The sequence below is a fragment of the Fonsecaea nubica genome (genome assembly GCF_001646965.1).
Source record: "Fonsecaea nubica strain CBS 269.64 chromosome Unknown Scaff21, whole genome shotgun sequence".
Classification (NCBI taxonomy): Eukaryota; Fungi; Ascomycota; class Eurotiomycetes; order Chaetothyriales; family Herpotrichiellaceae; genus Fonsecaea; species Fonsecaea nubica.
Genome location: NW_019173694.1, coordinates 64,139 through 81,647, shown reverse-complemented (window position 1 = coordinate 81,647; position 17,509 = coordinate 64,139). Strand labels below are relative to the sequence as shown.

General features: G+C 52.7%; 8 protein-coding genes across 8 annotated transcripts; 6 read left to right on the top strand and 2 right to left on the bottom strand.

Annotated features, from left to right (window-relative positions):
• Positions 1 to 689: 689 nt before the first annotated feature.
• Positions 690 to 2,523, top strand: AYO20_04126 (hypothetical protein; the record flags this gene model as incomplete). Its single annotated transcript, XM_022642425.1, has 7 exons — positions 690 to 829; positions 879 to 1,067; positions 1,119 to 1,267; positions 1,326 to 1,568; positions 1,626 to 1,770; positions 1,833 to 2,277; positions 2,365 to 2,523. The coding sequence occupies 7 exons, from the start codon at positions 690 to 692 to the stop codon at positions 2,521 to 2,523; spliced, it is 1,470 nt and encodes a 489-aa protein (XP_022501522.1).
• An 807-nt stretch (positions 2,524 to 3,330) lies between these two features.
• On the bottom strand, positions 3,331 to 6,078 carry AYO20_04125 (hypothetical protein; the record flags this gene model as incomplete). The annotated part of the gene is made up of 6 exons (XM_022642424.1): positions 3,331 to 3,550; positions 4,783 to 5,186; positions 5,273 to 5,338; positions 5,423 to 5,697; positions 5,795 to 5,851; positions 5,916 to 6,078. The coding sequence occupies 6 exons, from the start codon at positions 6,076 to 6,078 to the stop codon at positions 3,331 to 3,333; spliced, it is 1,185 nt and encodes a 394-aa protein (XP_022501521.1).
• A 1,000-nt stretch (positions 6,079 to 7,078) lies between these two features.
• On the top strand, positions 7,079 to 7,492 carry AYO20_04124 (hypothetical protein; the record flags this gene model as incomplete). Its single annotated transcript, XM_022642423.1, has 1 exon — positions 7,079 to 7,492. The coding sequence occupies one exon, from the start codon at positions 7,079 to 7,081 to the stop codon at positions 7,490 to 7,492; it is 414 nt and encodes a 137-aa protein (XP_022501520.1).
• Positions 7,493 to 8,834: 1,342 nt separating this feature from the next.
• AYO20_04123 (hypothetical protein) lies at positions 8,835 to 10,197 on the top strand (the record flags this gene model as incomplete). Its single annotated transcript, XM_022642422.1, has 3 exons — positions 8,835 to 8,904; positions 8,971 to 9,022; positions 9,078 to 10,197. 3 exons carry the CDS (start codon positions 8,835 to 8,837, stop codon positions 10,195 to 10,197), a joined length of 1,242 nt encoding a protein of 413 aa, XP_022501519.1.
• Positions 10,198 to 10,242: 45 nt separating this feature from the next.
• On the bottom strand, positions 10,243 to 11,643 carry AYO20_04122 (hypothetical protein; the record flags this gene model as incomplete). Its single annotated transcript, XM_022642421.1, has 1 exon — positions 10,243 to 11,643. The coding sequence occupies one exon, from the start codon at positions 11,641 to 11,643 to the stop codon at positions 10,243 to 10,245; it is 1,401 nt and encodes a 466-aa protein (XP_022501518.1).
• A 453-nt stretch (positions 11,644 to 12,096) lies between these two features.
• AYO20_04121 (hypothetical protein) lies at positions 12,097 to 13,363 on the top strand (the record flags this gene model as incomplete). The annotated part of the gene is made up of 3 exons (XM_022642420.1): positions 12,097 to 12,099; positions 12,149 to 12,457; positions 12,512 to 13,363. The coding sequence occupies 3 exons, from the start codon at positions 12,097 to 12,099 to the stop codon at positions 13,361 to 13,363; spliced, it is 1,164 nt and encodes a 387-aa protein (XP_022501517.1).
• Positions 13,364 to 13,902: 539 nt separating this feature from the next.
• AYO20_04120 (hypothetical protein) lies at positions 13,903 to 14,987 on the top strand (the record flags this gene model as incomplete). The annotated part of the gene is made up of 2 exons (XM_022642419.1): positions 13,903 to 14,790; positions 14,889 to 14,987. The coding sequence occupies 2 exons, from the start codon at positions 13,903 to 13,905 to the stop codon at positions 14,985 to 14,987; spliced, it is 987 nt and encodes a 328-aa protein (XP_022501516.1).
• Positions 14,988 to 15,358: 371 nt separating this feature from the next.
• AYO20_04119 (hypothetical protein) lies at positions 15,359 to 17,015 on the top strand (the record flags this gene model as incomplete). Its single annotated transcript, XM_022642418.1, has 4 exons — positions 15,359 to 15,599; positions 15,726 to 15,938; positions 16,005 to 16,387; positions 16,461 to 17,015. 4 exons carry the CDS (start codon positions 15,359 to 15,361, stop codon positions 17,013 to 17,015), a joined length of 1,392 nt encoding a protein of 463 aa, XP_022501515.1.
• Between the last annotated feature and the right edge of the window lie 494 nt (positions 17,016 to 17,509).

The window sequence follows — 17,509 nt, the reverse complement described above, 5'->3', positions numbered from 1 at the left end:
GCGATAGTCATGTTACAGTAGAGTATACCATCTTCCAATCATCGGCTCACGCCATCGCCCACGGGAAATGCAAATGCTCTCGGCAGTTCTCGCGGTTTATAGATATGACTGATGCTCAGGTCGGGATCTTGAAATCATCTCGGAGTCGAGGGCATTACGCCATCAACCACTTTTCGAGGTGGATCTCCACCCCCAGTCACACTCGGGCACAGGTACGCAGTGGTCGGACCGTGACTAGGTACAAACATGTGCCGCTTCCACAAGCCGACCGTCGCCAAGGACATCAGAGATATCTCGAGAATCCTTGTCTGAGTCAACTCCTCACTCACCGAGGTCCAGAAGCGGAATGAATGCTCTCGAAACACGAAGTTGGCAGCCGGTCAAGTATATCAGACCCAATGGAGTGCTTCCTCGGGGTGGAGAAATTCTGGGGATTCTGGGGTCACGAGAGATTTGCTGGCGTTGTTCAAGAGAGATGACACGGATTCGGGGTGCCCGTCAACTCGAAGGCTCAGCTGCGTTTGAAGGTGGAGAAGACTGCTCTCCTGTGAACGTAGGCATAAAAGGGTCGAGCGCACTTTGCTCACAGACTTGGAAGAACCTGTTTCAACCGTTGTGCTTTCTCTTACGACGAAACTTTGAACACCCTTTGTCAATCCACACGAATCCACATACCTCCCGCAGCTGCCATGTCTCTCGTGTCAACCAAGTCCCGGTCTGTCGAACATCTCGAAAAGGAGCCGATGGCAGAATCTACCATACCAGATGAGGAGAGTGCTTTGCCTCCCTCTACTCCAGACTGGACTCCGGAAGAGGAGAGGGCACTAGTGTAGGCGACAACAACACCATAGGCACGAGCTATGCTAATCGTTTACCAGTCAAAAGCTCGACTGGCGCGTCTTCCCTATGTTGTGCGTCGTGTTTGGCCTGTCTTTACTCGACAGAACGAACATCTCGAATGCATACATTGCCGGCATGGCCCATGATCTTGAACTCACGGTCGGCACAAGATATTCAATTTCATTACTGGTGTTTTTCATTGGTGGTGCCCCTTCTCAAGGGATCTGGTGAATAGAGTTGCTAACGGTATCAGGTTATGCCGTCTTCGAACTCCCCAGTAATCTTATCATTCGAAAGCTCGGAGCCCAGGTTTGGATGAGTTTTCTCATCCTGTCGTGGGGGGCGTGCGTGTTCGGTATGGGTTTTGTTCACCGGTGGGAAACGCTTACATTATGTCGGACTTTGCTTGGGGTTTTTGAGTCTGGGTGTATGTCTCTCCTCCTCACAACTTGAATACGGCTAATAAATCCTCTGATTTACTATAGTACTCCCTGGAGCAATCTTCATTATTGGCTCCTGGTATTGCCAGTTCGAAACCGCTGGCCGTACCTCGATGTTCTACATGGCATCTCTGATAGCCAGCGCCTTCGGCCCTGTCCTTGCCTATGCCCTCTCCTTGGTTCGGGTAGGAGACGGGGATTACGCCCGCGGGTGGAGGTGGATATTTATTGTCGAGGGTATCATCACAATTGTCTGCGGCGTGGCTGCTCCTTGGCTCCTTATTGACTGTAAGGATTAGTCTCTCCAAAGGCGAGCAGAATGCTAACCACAATCCATCTGAAAAGTCCCTGAGAGAGCTACTTGGCTCACACCACGTCAGAAATATATTGCTCAGGCTCGACTACAACAGGATAGGGCCTCGACAGAATTCATCCACCCTAGCTTTATCGAGGCATTGAGGATAGCTCGGGACTGGAAACTACTTGTCTAGTACGTGTTTGGCAGCTCCCTCTTCGCTTGGAACTCTAGTTTGATAACTGACGTCTTTCCAGTTCCTTTCAATATTTCGTTGCAGCAAGCTGCGTCTACTCTCTTGCCTACTTCAAACCCATTATTCTGAACGAGGGTATGGGCTTCAGTTACGTCCTAGCTCAAGTACTCGGAGCTCCCCCTTATGTCTTTACGATCATAGCTAGCATCATGCTAGCCCGACTCAGCGACAAGTGGCGCATTCGGTGGCCCTTCTTGTGTTCGCAAGCTCTTACAGCCGTGGTGGGCATGGTGCTTGTCCTTTACACCCACATCGTTGGCGTACAATATTTCGGAATGAGTCTTGCTATCTTCGGCGTCCAGTGTATTGTCCCGGGGACTTTAGCTTACAGCTCCAGCAATACAGCCGAAGTCAGAAAGAAGGGTGTGGTCTCTGCGATTATTGTTACCGCAGGAGCCGCTGGCGGTGTTTGTGGGAGTACGGTCTTCAGAAGTCAGGATAAGCCGGTATGTTGATGCCCTAACCCTCTGGCTTTCCTCCGAAGTCTTCCCCGAACCTGATATTTCTGACATTGTGAAACATTTTGGTTGCAGCGGTATCTTCCAGGAATGTGGACTACCATTGCCCTTCTCCTCAGCTATGCTTGCGTGACATTTGCCCTCAGCATGCATCTCAAACGAGAAAACCGCCTAGCCGATGAAGGCAAGAGGCCTTGCTTGGAGAATGTGGAAGGGTTCAGATACGCTCCGTAGGAAACTGCCCGAGAGCCAGCTTCTGCAAGCTTGACGTGTCCATGGCTGACACTACTGTGGTGCGTCACTCTGAATATGGGACGTTATCTCTCCTGGTGTGCAGGTCTGTGGCTGCAAAAAATATAACGACCCTTAGTCTGACGAGGCACATCTCGTTCACCTTGGTGCAAAACCTGCAGCCATTCGTAAATTCCGCGCAGGATCATAGAGAGGCACTTCGCAAACTAGGAAAACTTCCAAGTCCGGATGAGATGTTGAGTCATTGGGTTTCAAAAGATGCGCGAAGGTCTATGGCGCGAATGCTGGTAGTTGAGCGGGGCTCGATTAGATCGCCTAATCGCTTGTGTCCATTACTCGGGTGTCAGAGAAACCGGCCCTTTGGGTCTGTCTCTACCAACTACCATCACGACCGGAAAGGAAAGCTCCGCCATTTGTTGAGGTCAGGGTTTAAGATCATTGGACGCGTACTGCAGGTGGAGCCAGGGGGGTAGCGGCATGACCGATCAGAGAGGCAGTGTGGGGAATATCCTTAACACGAAAAGGGTAAGCTTGGGAGATTTTCGGCAAGTCGGTCGCCATCTTGTTGGACCAACCAGGTTGTGTATGAATGAGCCTTATCAGAGCCACGCTGCTACAAGTGCCACAAGAAAGGCATCCATTGTTCCGGCCCAGGATTCCGGATTCAAGTATATTGTGGCCCAAATTTGACCCGGCCGGGTGTTATCATCCCATCTTCTTCCGAAGAAGGAGAAGAAGAGCCGCTGTTGCCTTCGTCTTCGTGTCCGGATACTTGTATCAGGTTGCGACTCAGATTTGAGTCTTGGTCATTATCGTCGTCGTCGTCGTCTTCTTCTTCTTCTTCTTCTTCTTCTTCTTCTTCTTCTTCTTCTTCTTCTTCTTCTTCTTCTTCTTCTTCTTCTTCTTCTTCTTCTTCTTCTTCTTCTTCTTCTCCTCCTCCTCCTGAGTCGTCCCATCCTCATGGTACTCCTTACGCTCGTTCAAGTCGTGTTCATTCTCTTTATTCTTCCTTTTGCCCACGGTGATGTGATCCACGATGGTGCCACACACAATACCTTTTCAGGACTTCTAGAACATAACCTCGAACCTCAGCGGGGCTAATGCTGTCTGCAGGAAAAGTATCAGTGACTTTGGTATGCTAACTCTGGGAATTGTTCAAGACGGCTTCAAGTTCCGCGTTCTGTTATCTAGTGTTCTACCACCATACGGAGTACAGTGTAATTTTTTCCAAATTTTTTTTTTTTGCCCAGAAGAGGATTTTGATGTCAAGTCCTGCTTCATCGAATGCGGTGCACCTGCCTGCCTTCCGAGATTCTTGATCATAGCTAATAATACGTGATCATTTCGTATGCCGCTAGAATTTTTGACAGTATGCGGCCCAAAACGCGAACACGGCGTGCTTCTTGGGTGGATGGCATTGGATGTCGGTGTTATCGTTGGTGTCGTTGGATGGTGGCCGACGTTGAAAACCGGCTGCCATCACCCACTGCCCGAGGAATGATGGGATGAGTGTTGAGCACTCGGGCCAGAGCACAACCGGCCTGCCGTAACACCGTCATCCAGATGATGATGGGAAAAGATCCGAAATATGTGAATCCTCTCCGCGAGCCGACATAGCTCAAAAGGGCAATAAAGTGAGAACGATGAGGGAATAAAGGGGTGACACCTTTCGACGTGCTGTGGTCTATGTTATTTAGGACCCATGCTCTGTTTTGGACTCCCTCGTCTTTCTCCCTCTTCCCCGTTCCAGTTCAGGCTTTCCAGACTGGGCTGTCGGTTGGTGGAGCTTCATTGATGGGGCGATTGAGGAACGCACTCGGGCGGCTGTTGATGTTAGGGTGGACCTAACAGAACAAGGAAAAGGGACAACAACCTGGTGATCGTGCATGGAAGCTCTGAAAAATCGGCAATCTCAAGAGTGAGATCGCCTGCTGAAGTAAAAGACGTTGTGTAGTCCTCTCTCTTTTTGCAACGAAGTAACATGGATTATCAGCATAGACAGGGAATGTCATATAAATTACTGCAGTATTTCCTAGGAAGATCAATGACCTGCGGTGAACATTTAGATGTTCATGCGCCCTCTTGGAAGTGAATACACGATCTCTGGGTGCCAGGACTTCTTTATAAAGAGCACTGATCGGTGCACGCTGCTGGCATGTCCGGAGCACGTGCCCTCAAGCCTGGAGGGTTGCCATCTACATAACCAATACGGGGCAGAGTGTCGGAATCAGCTCTGTCTACCGCTGGATCCGTGCGGCCGGCCAGATTCTCTCGAGCTGGGCAACCGCAGTTGGGACGCTTCGGAACTTGGTCCGCGTGTACAGTGTGCGCAGGCAGTCTGCGAAGAAATCTCGGTCTTCACGTAGAGTGCTCTCGGCAGCGACGACGAAGTATGTCCAGACCAGCGCCTGGGCTCCGTCTGCATCGTGCCTGATGTCCACCACCTTCGCTCGAAGGTCGGATAGCAGGGCTGCTGACCGCTGCTGTGACAGGTGGGACTCTGTGCGCTGTTTGTAAATCTCACAGGCGAGCTTGATCGCCTCGGTCATGGCGCTGATCCTCGTTCTCCTCTTGGAATTCTGTGGCGATAAGTGCGGCATAAAGTCCAGGTACTTGTCGGGTGACTCGCCCAAGGCTCGCAGACCCTGGAGCTCGCCCAAAAGTGGGTGCCCAAAGAATTGAAACCTGAGGCTCGTTAAGAGGATGATACTGAACCATTGTTCTCACTTACATGTATGATCAAATACATTCGCGTCTGCTCTTTGACGAAGCGCCGGGCTTCCTCAGATGTCTCTCGCTAGTCCGCAAGGCCATCTACCAAAAAAGCAAGCATGCCAAGGAGATAGATAAAATCGCTACCACCAGTGATCGTATCTCCAACCAAGAGCAGAAGCACAGTGGCCCAGTTGGTGATATCAAACAGCTCGGAAGACTCAAGACTGAACGAATCACTGCGTAGCTTCGAGATGATCGCAGTCTGGCCAGACAGAGCTGCTGTCCCCAGCTCTGGCACTGCGGCGGTTAGATGATCAGCGGCCATGACGGCGACGGCGCGATGGAGGGCTTTGTCGGGCCAAGCAAGGGGCATGATGATATCTCGATAGCCGTTACACGGTCCGTCCAGGACAACCATGACGGGCGCAACAAATCGAGAGACTTTAGAACTGGTCAGCAACCATCCAACGTTCACACGACGGAGAAGTTCTGCGCTTGCAGTGAGTGAAAAGTCGGTGCACTGGGCTAGCCGCAGTACTAATGCCCTGGCTCAATGGCATGGTTTGTGACATGGACTCGGCGACATCATCTTCTCCTGTGGGAGATTCGAGGACGCTTTGGACGCTTTGACATTCAATATCCCTCGTGCACGAGTGTACCGACAGTCGACGGATCCTTTTCGTCTGTACGCGCCGACGATTCTTGGTTGCGGAGGACTTCGAGGTAGACGCCGGTGGTGACGATGGCGACAAGGACCTCAGGCACTTGAAATTTCCGCGAGAGTCGAAGTCGGGTCCATTGATCGGAGAAATCGGGAGCCATGTTGACAATATGAGCCGACCCGAAGTCTTCATGGAGGATGGTGGAATTGGCGACGATAGTGAGAGTGAGAGGCAGAAAAGGAAGGTCGAGGAAGAGGAGATTGAACGCAAAGTTAGGGAGAGATTCACGAAGGCTGGTAAGTCCAGAAGTAAATGTGTCGCCCATCGACCCTGGAGTCGACGTCTGGCTGGGATTGTACCTTCCATGACATGTTGCCTCATGCTACACGGTGTTTCGAGTCCCCTAATGCCCGGGTCCTCTCTGATAGGATCTGAAGGTGCTAACAAGTTCTTTTTACCTTGGGCGAAACTAGGCTATCGTCCCGAGAACATCGAGTAAGAACTACACGAGAGGTGCACCGGATCGCGCCCCGAAAACATCTAAGAGAACATCTAGGAAGAGAACATATAAGAAGAATTATACGAGAGGTGTCCTGGATCGAGTCCCAAGAACATACTAATCGAATGGTGTGGTGAGAGAACGGCGCCCGGGATCGACCTGCAACGTCCGAAGTACCGAGTATAGACTCAGTAAATATTATTATGTCACACCCGTGTGCTTTCCGATTCTGGTTTGGACCAAACGCATTTGCTAATCTTCCCACTGAGAGGAACGGGGATGTCATCATTATTAAGAAGTATATCGACCAAGATTACAAGATGAACTGTTCGAACAAACACTCAGATTAAAAATGCGAAAACTCAGTTCTTTGCCCCTAAATTCACAGCGGCTCGAAAAGAAAACAGGCAAGACGGGTCAGTTTTAATGCATGTAATATGTAGTTAGTAGGAAAGATTTTGGGGAATCTCCCGAAGCAATGACGTGATACATGTACACATATTATCACAACGAAGCTACCACGCTACGACCAAGTTTGCGTCTCACAAAAAAGGTCCCTTCAAGGGCCCGTCTCTCTGCTATGCTGTCGGTAACGTAGTGTACCGAGTACAGACAGACACATTCCTCCCTCCCGCCTTTTGGGCCCCCTTGCCCTCCCGGCATGTTCTCCTCGCGTCACCCCGAAGACCGGTTCCGGCTGCGCATGCACCGCGCTCGCTCCGTCGACCTCACTAACGACGAGCTCGTCGAGATCCGTGCGGCCCAGCGCACCTTTGAGGGCGCGTACATCCGCACGTCCCTCTCGCAGTTTTCCTTCGCCCTCGTGGTCCTCAAGATCTTCACCTCGGAGTTCTACTCGATTGGCGCGCTCTTCGCCGCCTACGCCGTCGGTTTGCTCTTGGTTAGTGCCTATCGCAGACAGCAAGGGAATCGACAGTTCTTCAACGAGGTCGGAGACGACGGCCTGGGCAGGAAGAGGTTCCGGACGAGTGGGAATGTCGTCATTGCCCTGACCGCCCTGAGCGTGGCGGCCTACGTGAGTCTACTTGTTTTGACGCTGAAGCTGGAGACTTGATCAAGAATACTACACATCGGGGTCACGCTATGATGCAGAAGATGGTGATGATGACCATATCTGGGAAATGACGAAAAGAGGCGGCTTATGCAGCCAGACCTAGCCACACGGCTGCCCGAGCCAGACTCAATCTAAAGGACGAGATGGAAAATTGGAGGCCCGCTGTGTCTGGGGCTCTGGATACGCTGTCGTCTGATCGCCTGCCTCATCGGCTCAAATCAGATGGACGATTCCCTGGGAACCACGCTTCTAACGAGCTTTGGTAAAGCTGTTCTTCTGAACACATTGTCGACGTCTACAGCGTGGATTCACGAGACAACGTGGATGCGAATCTCAACGCTTCGGATTCCTCGTTGGAATACCCACGCAGGAGAAGCCATACAGAGACGGGCACACTGCTATGCAGTGCGAACGATGTGTGTTGTGCGGTCGACGCCATGTTGGCTCGAGTTCTCAGTCTCGACTAAGCAGACACGGATCCGGCCCCTCGTGACATACCATGGATGCTAGAGCAGGACCGGTCCCGAAGTCTTATTACTCTATGGGGAAAGGTGGAGATCAGGTCTCTCACTAGAGGTTGAGAGACCGTCACAAACAACGAGGGTATCGTGAACAGTGACGACCCCTGGACACATGAGATTTTGCGATGGTGGAATCGCACAGCCTTCTCTTCTATGTACCTATGTTACCCGTGATCATGACAGGGAATTGCCAGTGATTATGGGACCGAGGCGGAGTTATATCGGGACATGTACGAGGTACAGAATGTTGAATGGATGATTATCTTGTCTGCCATACGAAGAAGAGTTTCAAGACTCTCTGCGGAACAACATTTATCCGCCAAGCCTCGAAATTCACTTTCCTTTCACTTGCATCAAAATAATTGAATGACTCGAAGGAGGGGAAAAAAGGACAATCAAACCATGGCTTTGGACAAGCAGCAGTAGTTACATCTGATTCACTTACCTTTGTCCTTTCCTTCTCCTGTATATAGATTTCTTCTCTTCTTCCCCCCACACGGGTGATAGTGGTGAGCGTTTGCCACTCGATTGCCTTGATCGCCTCTACAAGTGGAGCGTTTGACTCTTCTTCGTCTGCACCTGAACAACGCCTTGTCGTTGCTTCCATTCAACTCTCTCTCTCACACTCTTCTGAGTGCGATCACCTTGGTTCTATTGCAGGTGCGACAGAGCGACTGCGCAACTGCCTGGCATAAAAATTATCCACTGCAAAGAGGCAGCTGCCTCCCACCAACCCTCTTCAAAATCTCTTCTCCGTCACCACCTTTTGTAGTCCTTCTTCTCTACTCTACGATGCATCCAAACCTCGGCAACCTCCAGACATGGTGGAAAAAATCTCATTCCTCGAGCCGTTGAAGACGGTTCACGAAAACCGCTCTGAAGAAGTGTTCGGTATGGCACAGCACCCTTTTCTACTCTTCTCCGCCAGATCTCTCTGAACTAACTGTGGCATTCCAGTCCAAGCCTTTGTCATCGAGATCCCGGCCAAGTTGACGAGCAAAGCACTAAGGTAGCTGACTCAAGAGACTCTCATGAGTAACCCTGGAGCTGACCACAGTGACCAGCATCGTCAAGCCCGTCATCCCCAACGGTGGCAAACACCCTTCATTCAGTCACTTCCGCCGTGTATGCTCTCTCACTCACCTACCTTTGGACTTGACGTGGCGGCGTGATTATGACGCACGAGGTCTTCAAACCGTCTTCTTGTTGGTGCCAAATACGGTCGTGTCATGGGAGGATATCAAGGCCACGCTAGTGCCGCATATCGACGTTGAAGGTCTCCCTCGTTGTTTTGATGCCGTTGTCCCACGACACGCACCTCTCAGTTCAGAGCAGGCTGCGCTCTGGACAGAACGGTACTGGCCATCGATCTACAACCCGGCTGCACAGGTCCTTCAAGATGCTCCGCCTCTCCACCAACTTCGACGGATGCGGACTCTCCTAGAAGTCCCGGCCACAGATACATACATGGAGCTCGCAAGACAGGCTGCCCGTGCATCCAGGGAACATGGTCACGGAAGAGGAGTCGGTGCTGTTGTGGTAGAACCAGAAACTTCAACAGTCGTCGCGGTGGCTGGCGATGCTCGTTGGTGGTCTGACGATCCAGGAACCCATCAGTCGCTGATGGCAAACAACGGAGAAGGGAGACCCGAATATCACGCCGTCATGCGAGCTGTCGCCATGGTTGCCAACAAGGAACTTCGTCGACGCATCAGAGCGGGAGGACACCTAAAGTTCAAGGACACATGCTCGGAAACCCCATCCGGCCAAGCTCTCACACCGGTCGAGAGTCAGTATGGAGAAGATCAAGAAATACTTCGTGACATTACCTCTGGGCTCGGCAATGTTGTCCTCGAAACCAACGTGAATGATGCCGTGCCAGAGAAACGACCGAATCCCCGGTCTGAAGGATATCTCTGCAGTGGACTCGACATTTATCTGACACATGAACCGTGCGTGTGCTGCGCGATGGCTATGATCCATTCCAGATTCAGAGTCTGTGTTTTCGCTCGCAAGATGCCGGGCAGTGGTGGCCTCTGCTCTGAGCCTGGTGGCAATCGACTCGCATACGGGTTGTTCTGGCGTCGAGAGCTCAACTGGCGAGTCATGACATTCCAACACACGCAAGCGGCTGCTGTCGAAGGCGAAGAAGGCCCAACGGACAAGGGAATATTCCATGCTTAGGAAGTCAATTATTGGGAATATCGCACAACATCAACATCATCCTCATCATGCAAAGTCGGCCACTCTGGTCCAGTCGCCATCACCGTCTTGCCTACGGAATTCGACTCCTTCGCCGAAGTAGCCAGCATCACTCCATTGTTTCATGGTATGGCCATCGAAGGGCCCATTTATTGCCCCACCATCCCTGGCATCGGTCCACCTATACTCCCACAGGTGCGGCGTGGAGTCTTCAGCATCAGCTTGAGTATCTGTATCGTTGGGCTGCGGGGGATCGCTCCACTCATTACCAGTTTCTCGTCGATATTGTCGAACGAGCAATTCTCTTTCTGTGTCGTAAACTTCTGCTTGGCCCCTGCCTAATAAGATGGCCGCTGCACCACTGATCTTTTCGACCTTTGCCTTTCGAGCCTGCTCTGCAGCCTGGTCCTCTGCAGGATGCCCGTCTGACTCGCTATTCTGTTTCTTGTGCTTGTTCTTTGGTTGCCATTTTGGTTTCTTGTCTTTGCCCTTTCCGAGGCGAGCGAGGGCTTCGAGGACCGTTTCGCCACGTTCCAGCAGCGGAATGAGCTCGGCCAAAACGTCGCCTGTTGACTTCGCATCCTCCTCCAAGTCACGTTTTCTCCGCTCTTCTTCTCGTTTGTCGGCAGCCTCCCTTGCTCGCTTCATCTCCTTCTTCGACATGCCTTCGAGCCAAATATCGTGAATGGCATCGGGATCAGCAGCTTTGCGAACATAGTTTCCCTGATCGTCGAAGCGGCCCTCCTCCTGCTCTGCACGCATATTGAAAGCATCCAACTTGGGCGCATGTGACTTCTTGCTCCCAGCTCCAAGTTCGGGATCGAGCTCGCCGGTGCTTGCTCGAGTTTTATCGTCCACTTCGCTCTCACTGCTGCTCTCAACTTCATCGTCCTCGTCTTTGGCTTTGCCCTTGCCCCGCCCATTGAGTGAGAAATCAGCAGAGACGTGACCACCACTTTTTGAACTTTGAATTTGGCCTTCTATCTCGTCCTCGTCAATGAACCGAACCGCTTTTTTCTTGCCGCCTCTTCGCCCGATGTCGCCTTCTGAATCGTCCCCATCTTTGAAGTCCTCCTCCAAATCGGCAAACATATCATTTTCATCTTCCTCCTTGGACTTGTCCTTCTCCGCCTTTGCGTTCGCTTTAGCTTTTCTATCGGCGCGAGCATCAAAATTGTCATTGTCTGAGTCCGAGTCGTAGCCGTCGATGTTTACTGCGCCGCGCTTCACCTGCTGACCACGTGCGCCGATGACATCTGCTTCCAAAATCGCATCGTCCTCTAGTGCATCGGGGGCGAGGGCCGAGGGGTTGCGCACGTCGAAGCGCGGCTTTTTGGTAGGCTGGCCGTAGAAACCGTCGTTGGAGTGCGAGGTGGTGCGGACATAGTCTTCGGCTGCCCGTTTGGAGCCAGGCGTGTTATAGGCCATTGCTGCACGTAGCTACCTGGGTGATAGAGGATTAATTACAGCCATTGACTCGATCTGAGGTACCAGGTACTAAGATGGATGTCTGGTGTGCGGCGGAATTAAGCTGGTGGAATGATGTCCGCTCCGCCAACCGCGGCACCAGAGAAGCGCAGCTGCGTCACCACCTCAACTCGCCGCAGATGGTGCCTGGACTGCATTTCACCAAAGGGAAAGGCACTTCTCCTTCTTCCACAAAGTCACTTTCACTAGACATCCTTGTAGTAGATTCAGCGATTGCTGAGCTTTTGAACCCCTTCTCTTTCTATCGGACGTCGATCCTAAGACTACAATCCACGCATCCTCACCCCGCTTCGCGACAACATCCTTGGTCGCCTTGTTCATTTCCTGAGTTCAGAACCAGCCTGTGTCTTTCGGTGCTTCTTCTCACATTTGGCAAAAGCCACTGCGGTCCAAATGGTAAGCCATTCACTGTGGACCGTCAATCTGCACTCACCGACATGCTCAGTCTTTCTACCACGATCCGATGGATTACCCAGCCTTCCTACGCGGACCGCCCCCATTTGGCCGCTCGATGGGTCGGTTCGACGAATACTACCGCTGCTACCCCGTGGTCATGATGAGCGGACCTGATCGAAAGAATGTCAACTATGGTGGAAAGGTGTTCATGCCACCATCGGCGCTGGACAAACTGACAAGACTGCACATTACATATCCCATGGTGTTCGAGTTGATAAACGGGAATGCTGGCAAGAGTACGCATGCTGGCGTGCTTGAATTCATTGCAGAGGAAGGGAGGATATATCTACCACAATGGGTATCCGCGCTGTCCCACCAAGCTGTAAGGGTGTGTGCTGATATTGTGGAATAGCTGATGAAAACCCTCGAGTTGGACCCTGGCGACCTTCTTCAGATCAAGTCGACAGATCTCCCTCCCGGCAAATTCATCAAGCTCCAACCTCAGTCACCCGCTTTCCTTGACATCTCCGACCCACGGGCCGTGCTCGAAAACGCATTCCGAAACTTCTCGTGTCTGACAAAGGGCGATATATTCACATTTGAATACAACGACCAGACATACGATATTGCCGTGCTGGAGATTAAGCCAGACACAGACTCGCACGCTATCGTGACCATGGAGACCGACCTGGAAGTCGATTTCGCCACGCCTGTTGGATATGTGCCTCCTGAGCGAACGAGTGGAACAAGCACACCTAGGAGCGGCGTGGGAAGGCCACATGGCGGACCGGTGCATTTTCAGGGTACCATGGCACAGTCGATCAACTACGGAAGCATAGCCCCGTCTTCAAACACAGCTGCCGCTGGAGCCCGCGCAGTGTCCTCGCATTTCCTTTCCGAGGGCCACAAGCTCAGTTCGAAGAGAGGATCGAAAGCTCCGACACCCAGCTCATCTACACCTGTAGGGGGTGTATCCACCAATGCCGCGAAATCTCCACCACCGAGAAGAACAAATGGACCCCAACCCCTGCGTCTGGCACCTGGAAAGCTGTTCTTCGGGTATGAAGTCAAGCCACTACGCAAGCGGGATAACAATGGCGAGCCTGTGGGAAGCGATGAAGTGAAGCCTCACTTTAAGGGACAGGGACAGACACTACGCCAGAAGAAACGTGCAGGCGGCGGAGGGCTGGATAGTGGAACGGCGAGTGGCGTGAATAGTGATGCGGAGGGCAAAGCCAAACCCAAGGGCACTGGACGAAGGTAGCAGCTTTTACGTCGAGCAGCTTTAACGTCGAGAGGAGAGGATTGTTGACTTGCTTGACTGAATGACTTATTGAGGCATAGCGAAGGCGCTCCTGAGCTCGAGGCACATAGACGGAATTGGGTTATTAGGACCTAAGGGAAGCAAATAGATAATTTGCAGGCACAAGGCTGGTTGATGCAGCTATTCATGGATCCATGTGTAAATTCGGAGGGTCAATGACTGTGCCATGATCACCCAAGTATCTACGGATGGAGCGTTGTATGACTCTGCAAAGAAATTTCCCTCTCAGCTATCCAGATACATATTCCACCTGTCATGCTCCCACAAAGATCAGACCGCAGCCTCGTCCGGCGGTGAACGATGACCCGAAGATGGTGCCAACTGCGCCGGGGACACGCGATTACATCATAGCACACCACTCCATTCGCCCTACATTTACTTAACGCATGATTGAAGAGACGAGATGAACATGCTGCAATGAGAAAGGCAGAATCCCCAACCAGAGGGATCGCTCTTTTTGGCCAGTCACTGTGATCAAGATGCCCACCATAGACCCAGCAATTATCCGCGCCCTCCACCTCGATGCAAGCACCGCCCATATTTCCGCCCATGGCGGCTCTGGCTTTGCATCAACATTCCGCATCACCACGTCCACCACGTCCATTTTCGTGAAACAGTCACGTTCGCCTGGCGCAGAGGTCATGTTTCGGGGGGAACATGCCTCGCTGAACGCCATTCATGACGCCGTGCCCAGCCTCTGCCCGCAATCTTTCGCCTGGGGACAACTCGAGAAAGGTGGGGGGTATTTCCTTGCTACAGAATTCTTGGACCTCGACGGACGGTTATCGTCGCGAGCCAGACATGGAGGTGGAGGCGGCGGTGGCAGAGGCAGCGGGATGTCTCTGGCAGAAAAACTCGCAAAGCTGCACACGACTCCTGCCCCGGTTCCGGAGGGATACGATTCACCTCAGTTTGGGTTTCCGGTCACGACGTGCTGCGGAGACACGCCCCAAGACAATACGTTCGCCTCGTCGTGGGCCGAGTTTTTCGGGAGGCGACGGCTCCTCGCGATCCTCGAGAAGGCAGAAGAGAATAATGGGCGAGACCCGGAGTTGCGCGAGGTTGTGGAAAGGACGGTCCGCGAGGTGGTGCCGAAACTGCTTGGCAGCAACCATCTGGGTGGCAGCGACGGGATCAAGCCAGTCGTGGTCCACGGCGATCTCTGGTCAGGCAACAAGTCCAAAGGCAGCTTCGTCGGCCGTGACAATACGACCCCGGATACACCTGGACCCAGGGAGGATGTGGTCTTTGACCCCTCCTCATGCTACGCGCACAACGAGTATGATTTTGGCATCATGCACATGTTCGGCGGGTTTCCGTCATCATTCTGGGACGAATACCACAAGCTGGTCCCCAAGACGGAGCCGGTGAGTGAATACGAGGATAGGGTGTCGTTGTATGAAAGTGTAAGCATCCCTCAACCCTCGTCAAATCACCTTGATGGGCTGATCTGTTTTTCCTGCAGTATCATCACTTGAACCACTACGCAATCTTCGGGGGCAGCTATAAATCTGGCGCCATGGGGATTTTGAAGAAACTGGTCAGAAAGCACGGCGAGCACTGACATGCAGTCAAATGTAGATACAAGGCGTGTTACATGATCTCTTTACCGAGGGATATGTCAAGTAAACTGTCTGACTGTCGAGGTGGACGAGGTATATGCTCTGGAATAGGAGTATGGCGCAAGTGGATCTCGGCTCCACTCAATAACTCGGCGAGGCACATTTATATCCAATAAGTCGACAGCCACTTATCTCGCGCCCTTTGTACTTGGTGACTTGTTAAAAAACATATTCGGCCCCATCTACTACTACTTGGTGGCATGTCTTTTTCATTCTGAGGCCTGTCTTGTTCCTCCTTCTGTGTGGAAGTGACTCTTGTGACAGCATCGTCAAGTGTCATTCGCACAGAGCTGATTCTAACAGCCACGCGGTTATGGTGCGAGTTAAAGACGGCCAAAAGGCCAAGGCTCAATTGAGCGCGGATGACAGCTATGACCGGTACCGGGGATTTCAATGGCGGCCGTTGTTGCTGCTGGTTGCGGCCGTTGGTCTCGGAATGGCACTGAAAGACGACTTTTCCAGACCAGACCGATACCTGTTCTCTCTGGTTCCCTCGTCTTTTCTCTCATTGGATCAGCGTGTCGCAAGGATCATGGCCGGGACCCCTCTAATAGGTGAGTATCAAAACCCCATCCTACCCACCCTTTTGTGGCCTGGGCTGGGTCCATGCCTCCATAAGTTCATGGGGACGTTTGCCAGAGTCGTTCCAGCTAACTGAGCGACCACCACCCACCAACTAGACGGACATGATGATTTGGCATGGAGTATACGCTCGCACTTCCAGAACCACATCTACGACCAGGACTTCCGCTCGCGGTTCGAAGGCGGTGGGATGCCGGACCATAACGACTTGGCCCGGCTGAAGGAGGGCGGGCAGGGCGGGTTCTTCTGGAGCTGCTGGGTCGAATGTCCGGCCGACGGATTCGACTTTTCTAATGAAAATTACGCTTCCAGTAAGTGTATTTGAATGCTTTAAAATGGGATGAGCAATTTTCCCCCCTCTAATATTTGCATGGCAGCCGTCGTCCTCGCACTTTCACAAATCGACCTCATCCATCGCTTGCAGGCCGCCCATCCAGACGTCTTTTCTCCCGCCACGCTCGACAGCACCGCAGCCCTGAAGGCTTTCAGGCGTCACGGCAAGCTGCTCTCCCCAATCGGGCTCGAGGGACTGCACATGATCGGCAGGAATGCCTCCATGCTGCGTCTCTACCACAGCCTCGGAGCCAGATATGTCACCTTGACGCACAATTGCCACAACGCCTTTGCAGACGCTGCGCAGCTGGCGGTCCACGAGGAACCACTCGATCTGGGAGCCGCCATACCTGCAGCGCCGCACTGGGGCGGATTGAGTCCGCTGGGCACCAAGCTCATACGCGAGATGAACCGTCTGGGCATGATCGTAAGTGGGAGGACTCCTCCACTCCATATGAATGAACCCCGGGTCTCGAGACTGATCAGTGTCGTCTCTGTAGATCGACCTGGCCCACGTCCATCCCGCGACAATGCACGACGTGCTTGCGGGCAACCAAACCAAGGGGTTTCCCGGGAGCCAGGCGCCGGTCATCTTCTCGCACTCGTCGGCGCACGCGCTGTGTCCTCACCCGCGCAACGTCCCGGACCACATTCTCCCGCTGGTCAAGCAGACCGACTCGGTAGTCATGGTGACGTTTGTGCCCGAGTTCATCTCGTGCGTCAACGCCACCGTCCCGGACACCCTGCCGGCCTTCTACCCGGCCAACTCGACCCTCGCCTGGGTCGCCGACCACATCATGTACATTGGCGGCAAGATCGGGTTCGAGCACGTCGGCATCGGCAGCGACTTTGACGGCACCCCGACCACGCCCAGCGGACTGCAGGACGTGACCAAGTTTCCCGACCTGTTGAAGGAGCTGTTGAGGCGCGGCCTGAGCGACGCCCAAGTCGAGGGCATCACGGGTGGCAATCTCCTTCGTGTGTGGAAGAGGGTCGAGGAGGTGGGAGTCGAGATGCAGCGCGAGGGTGTCTTGCCGATGGAAGACGACATCTAGGTGCCGAGACAAAAAGTTATTCATCTTCTACTTAGATGAAACTTCCTCAGGGCAAGTTTACCAAAGCCATGTCAGGAATGAATTGGGAGGAAAATGCACCACCTCTCCGGACCCGATTTCGGTGTTTTTTCCGGTGGCAGGTTGTTCCACATATGGATTTGGTTTTGTCCTTTCGCACGGTATGTATCGCGCGACAAGACGCAGCCAGCAGCGAGACGAATGATGAGGGAAGCGGAAAATGGGTTTGTTAGGAATGTTTGGAATAGGTTCAGCTGGGATACCACACCAATTCGACATGCCTCAGATCTCGATGGAACAAACCGAGTGTTATCATCATTAACCACGAGAAATGTTATTTTGTTCTAGAACTATCGAACTGTCGAACTGACAAGACTGGTATTCGAGACGGGCTCGAACTGTTCTGTAGCAGGACTGTCACCCAGCGAGCCCATGCAGTGACCTGATGGTATGGTTTGATCGAAGCTTTGAGAGAC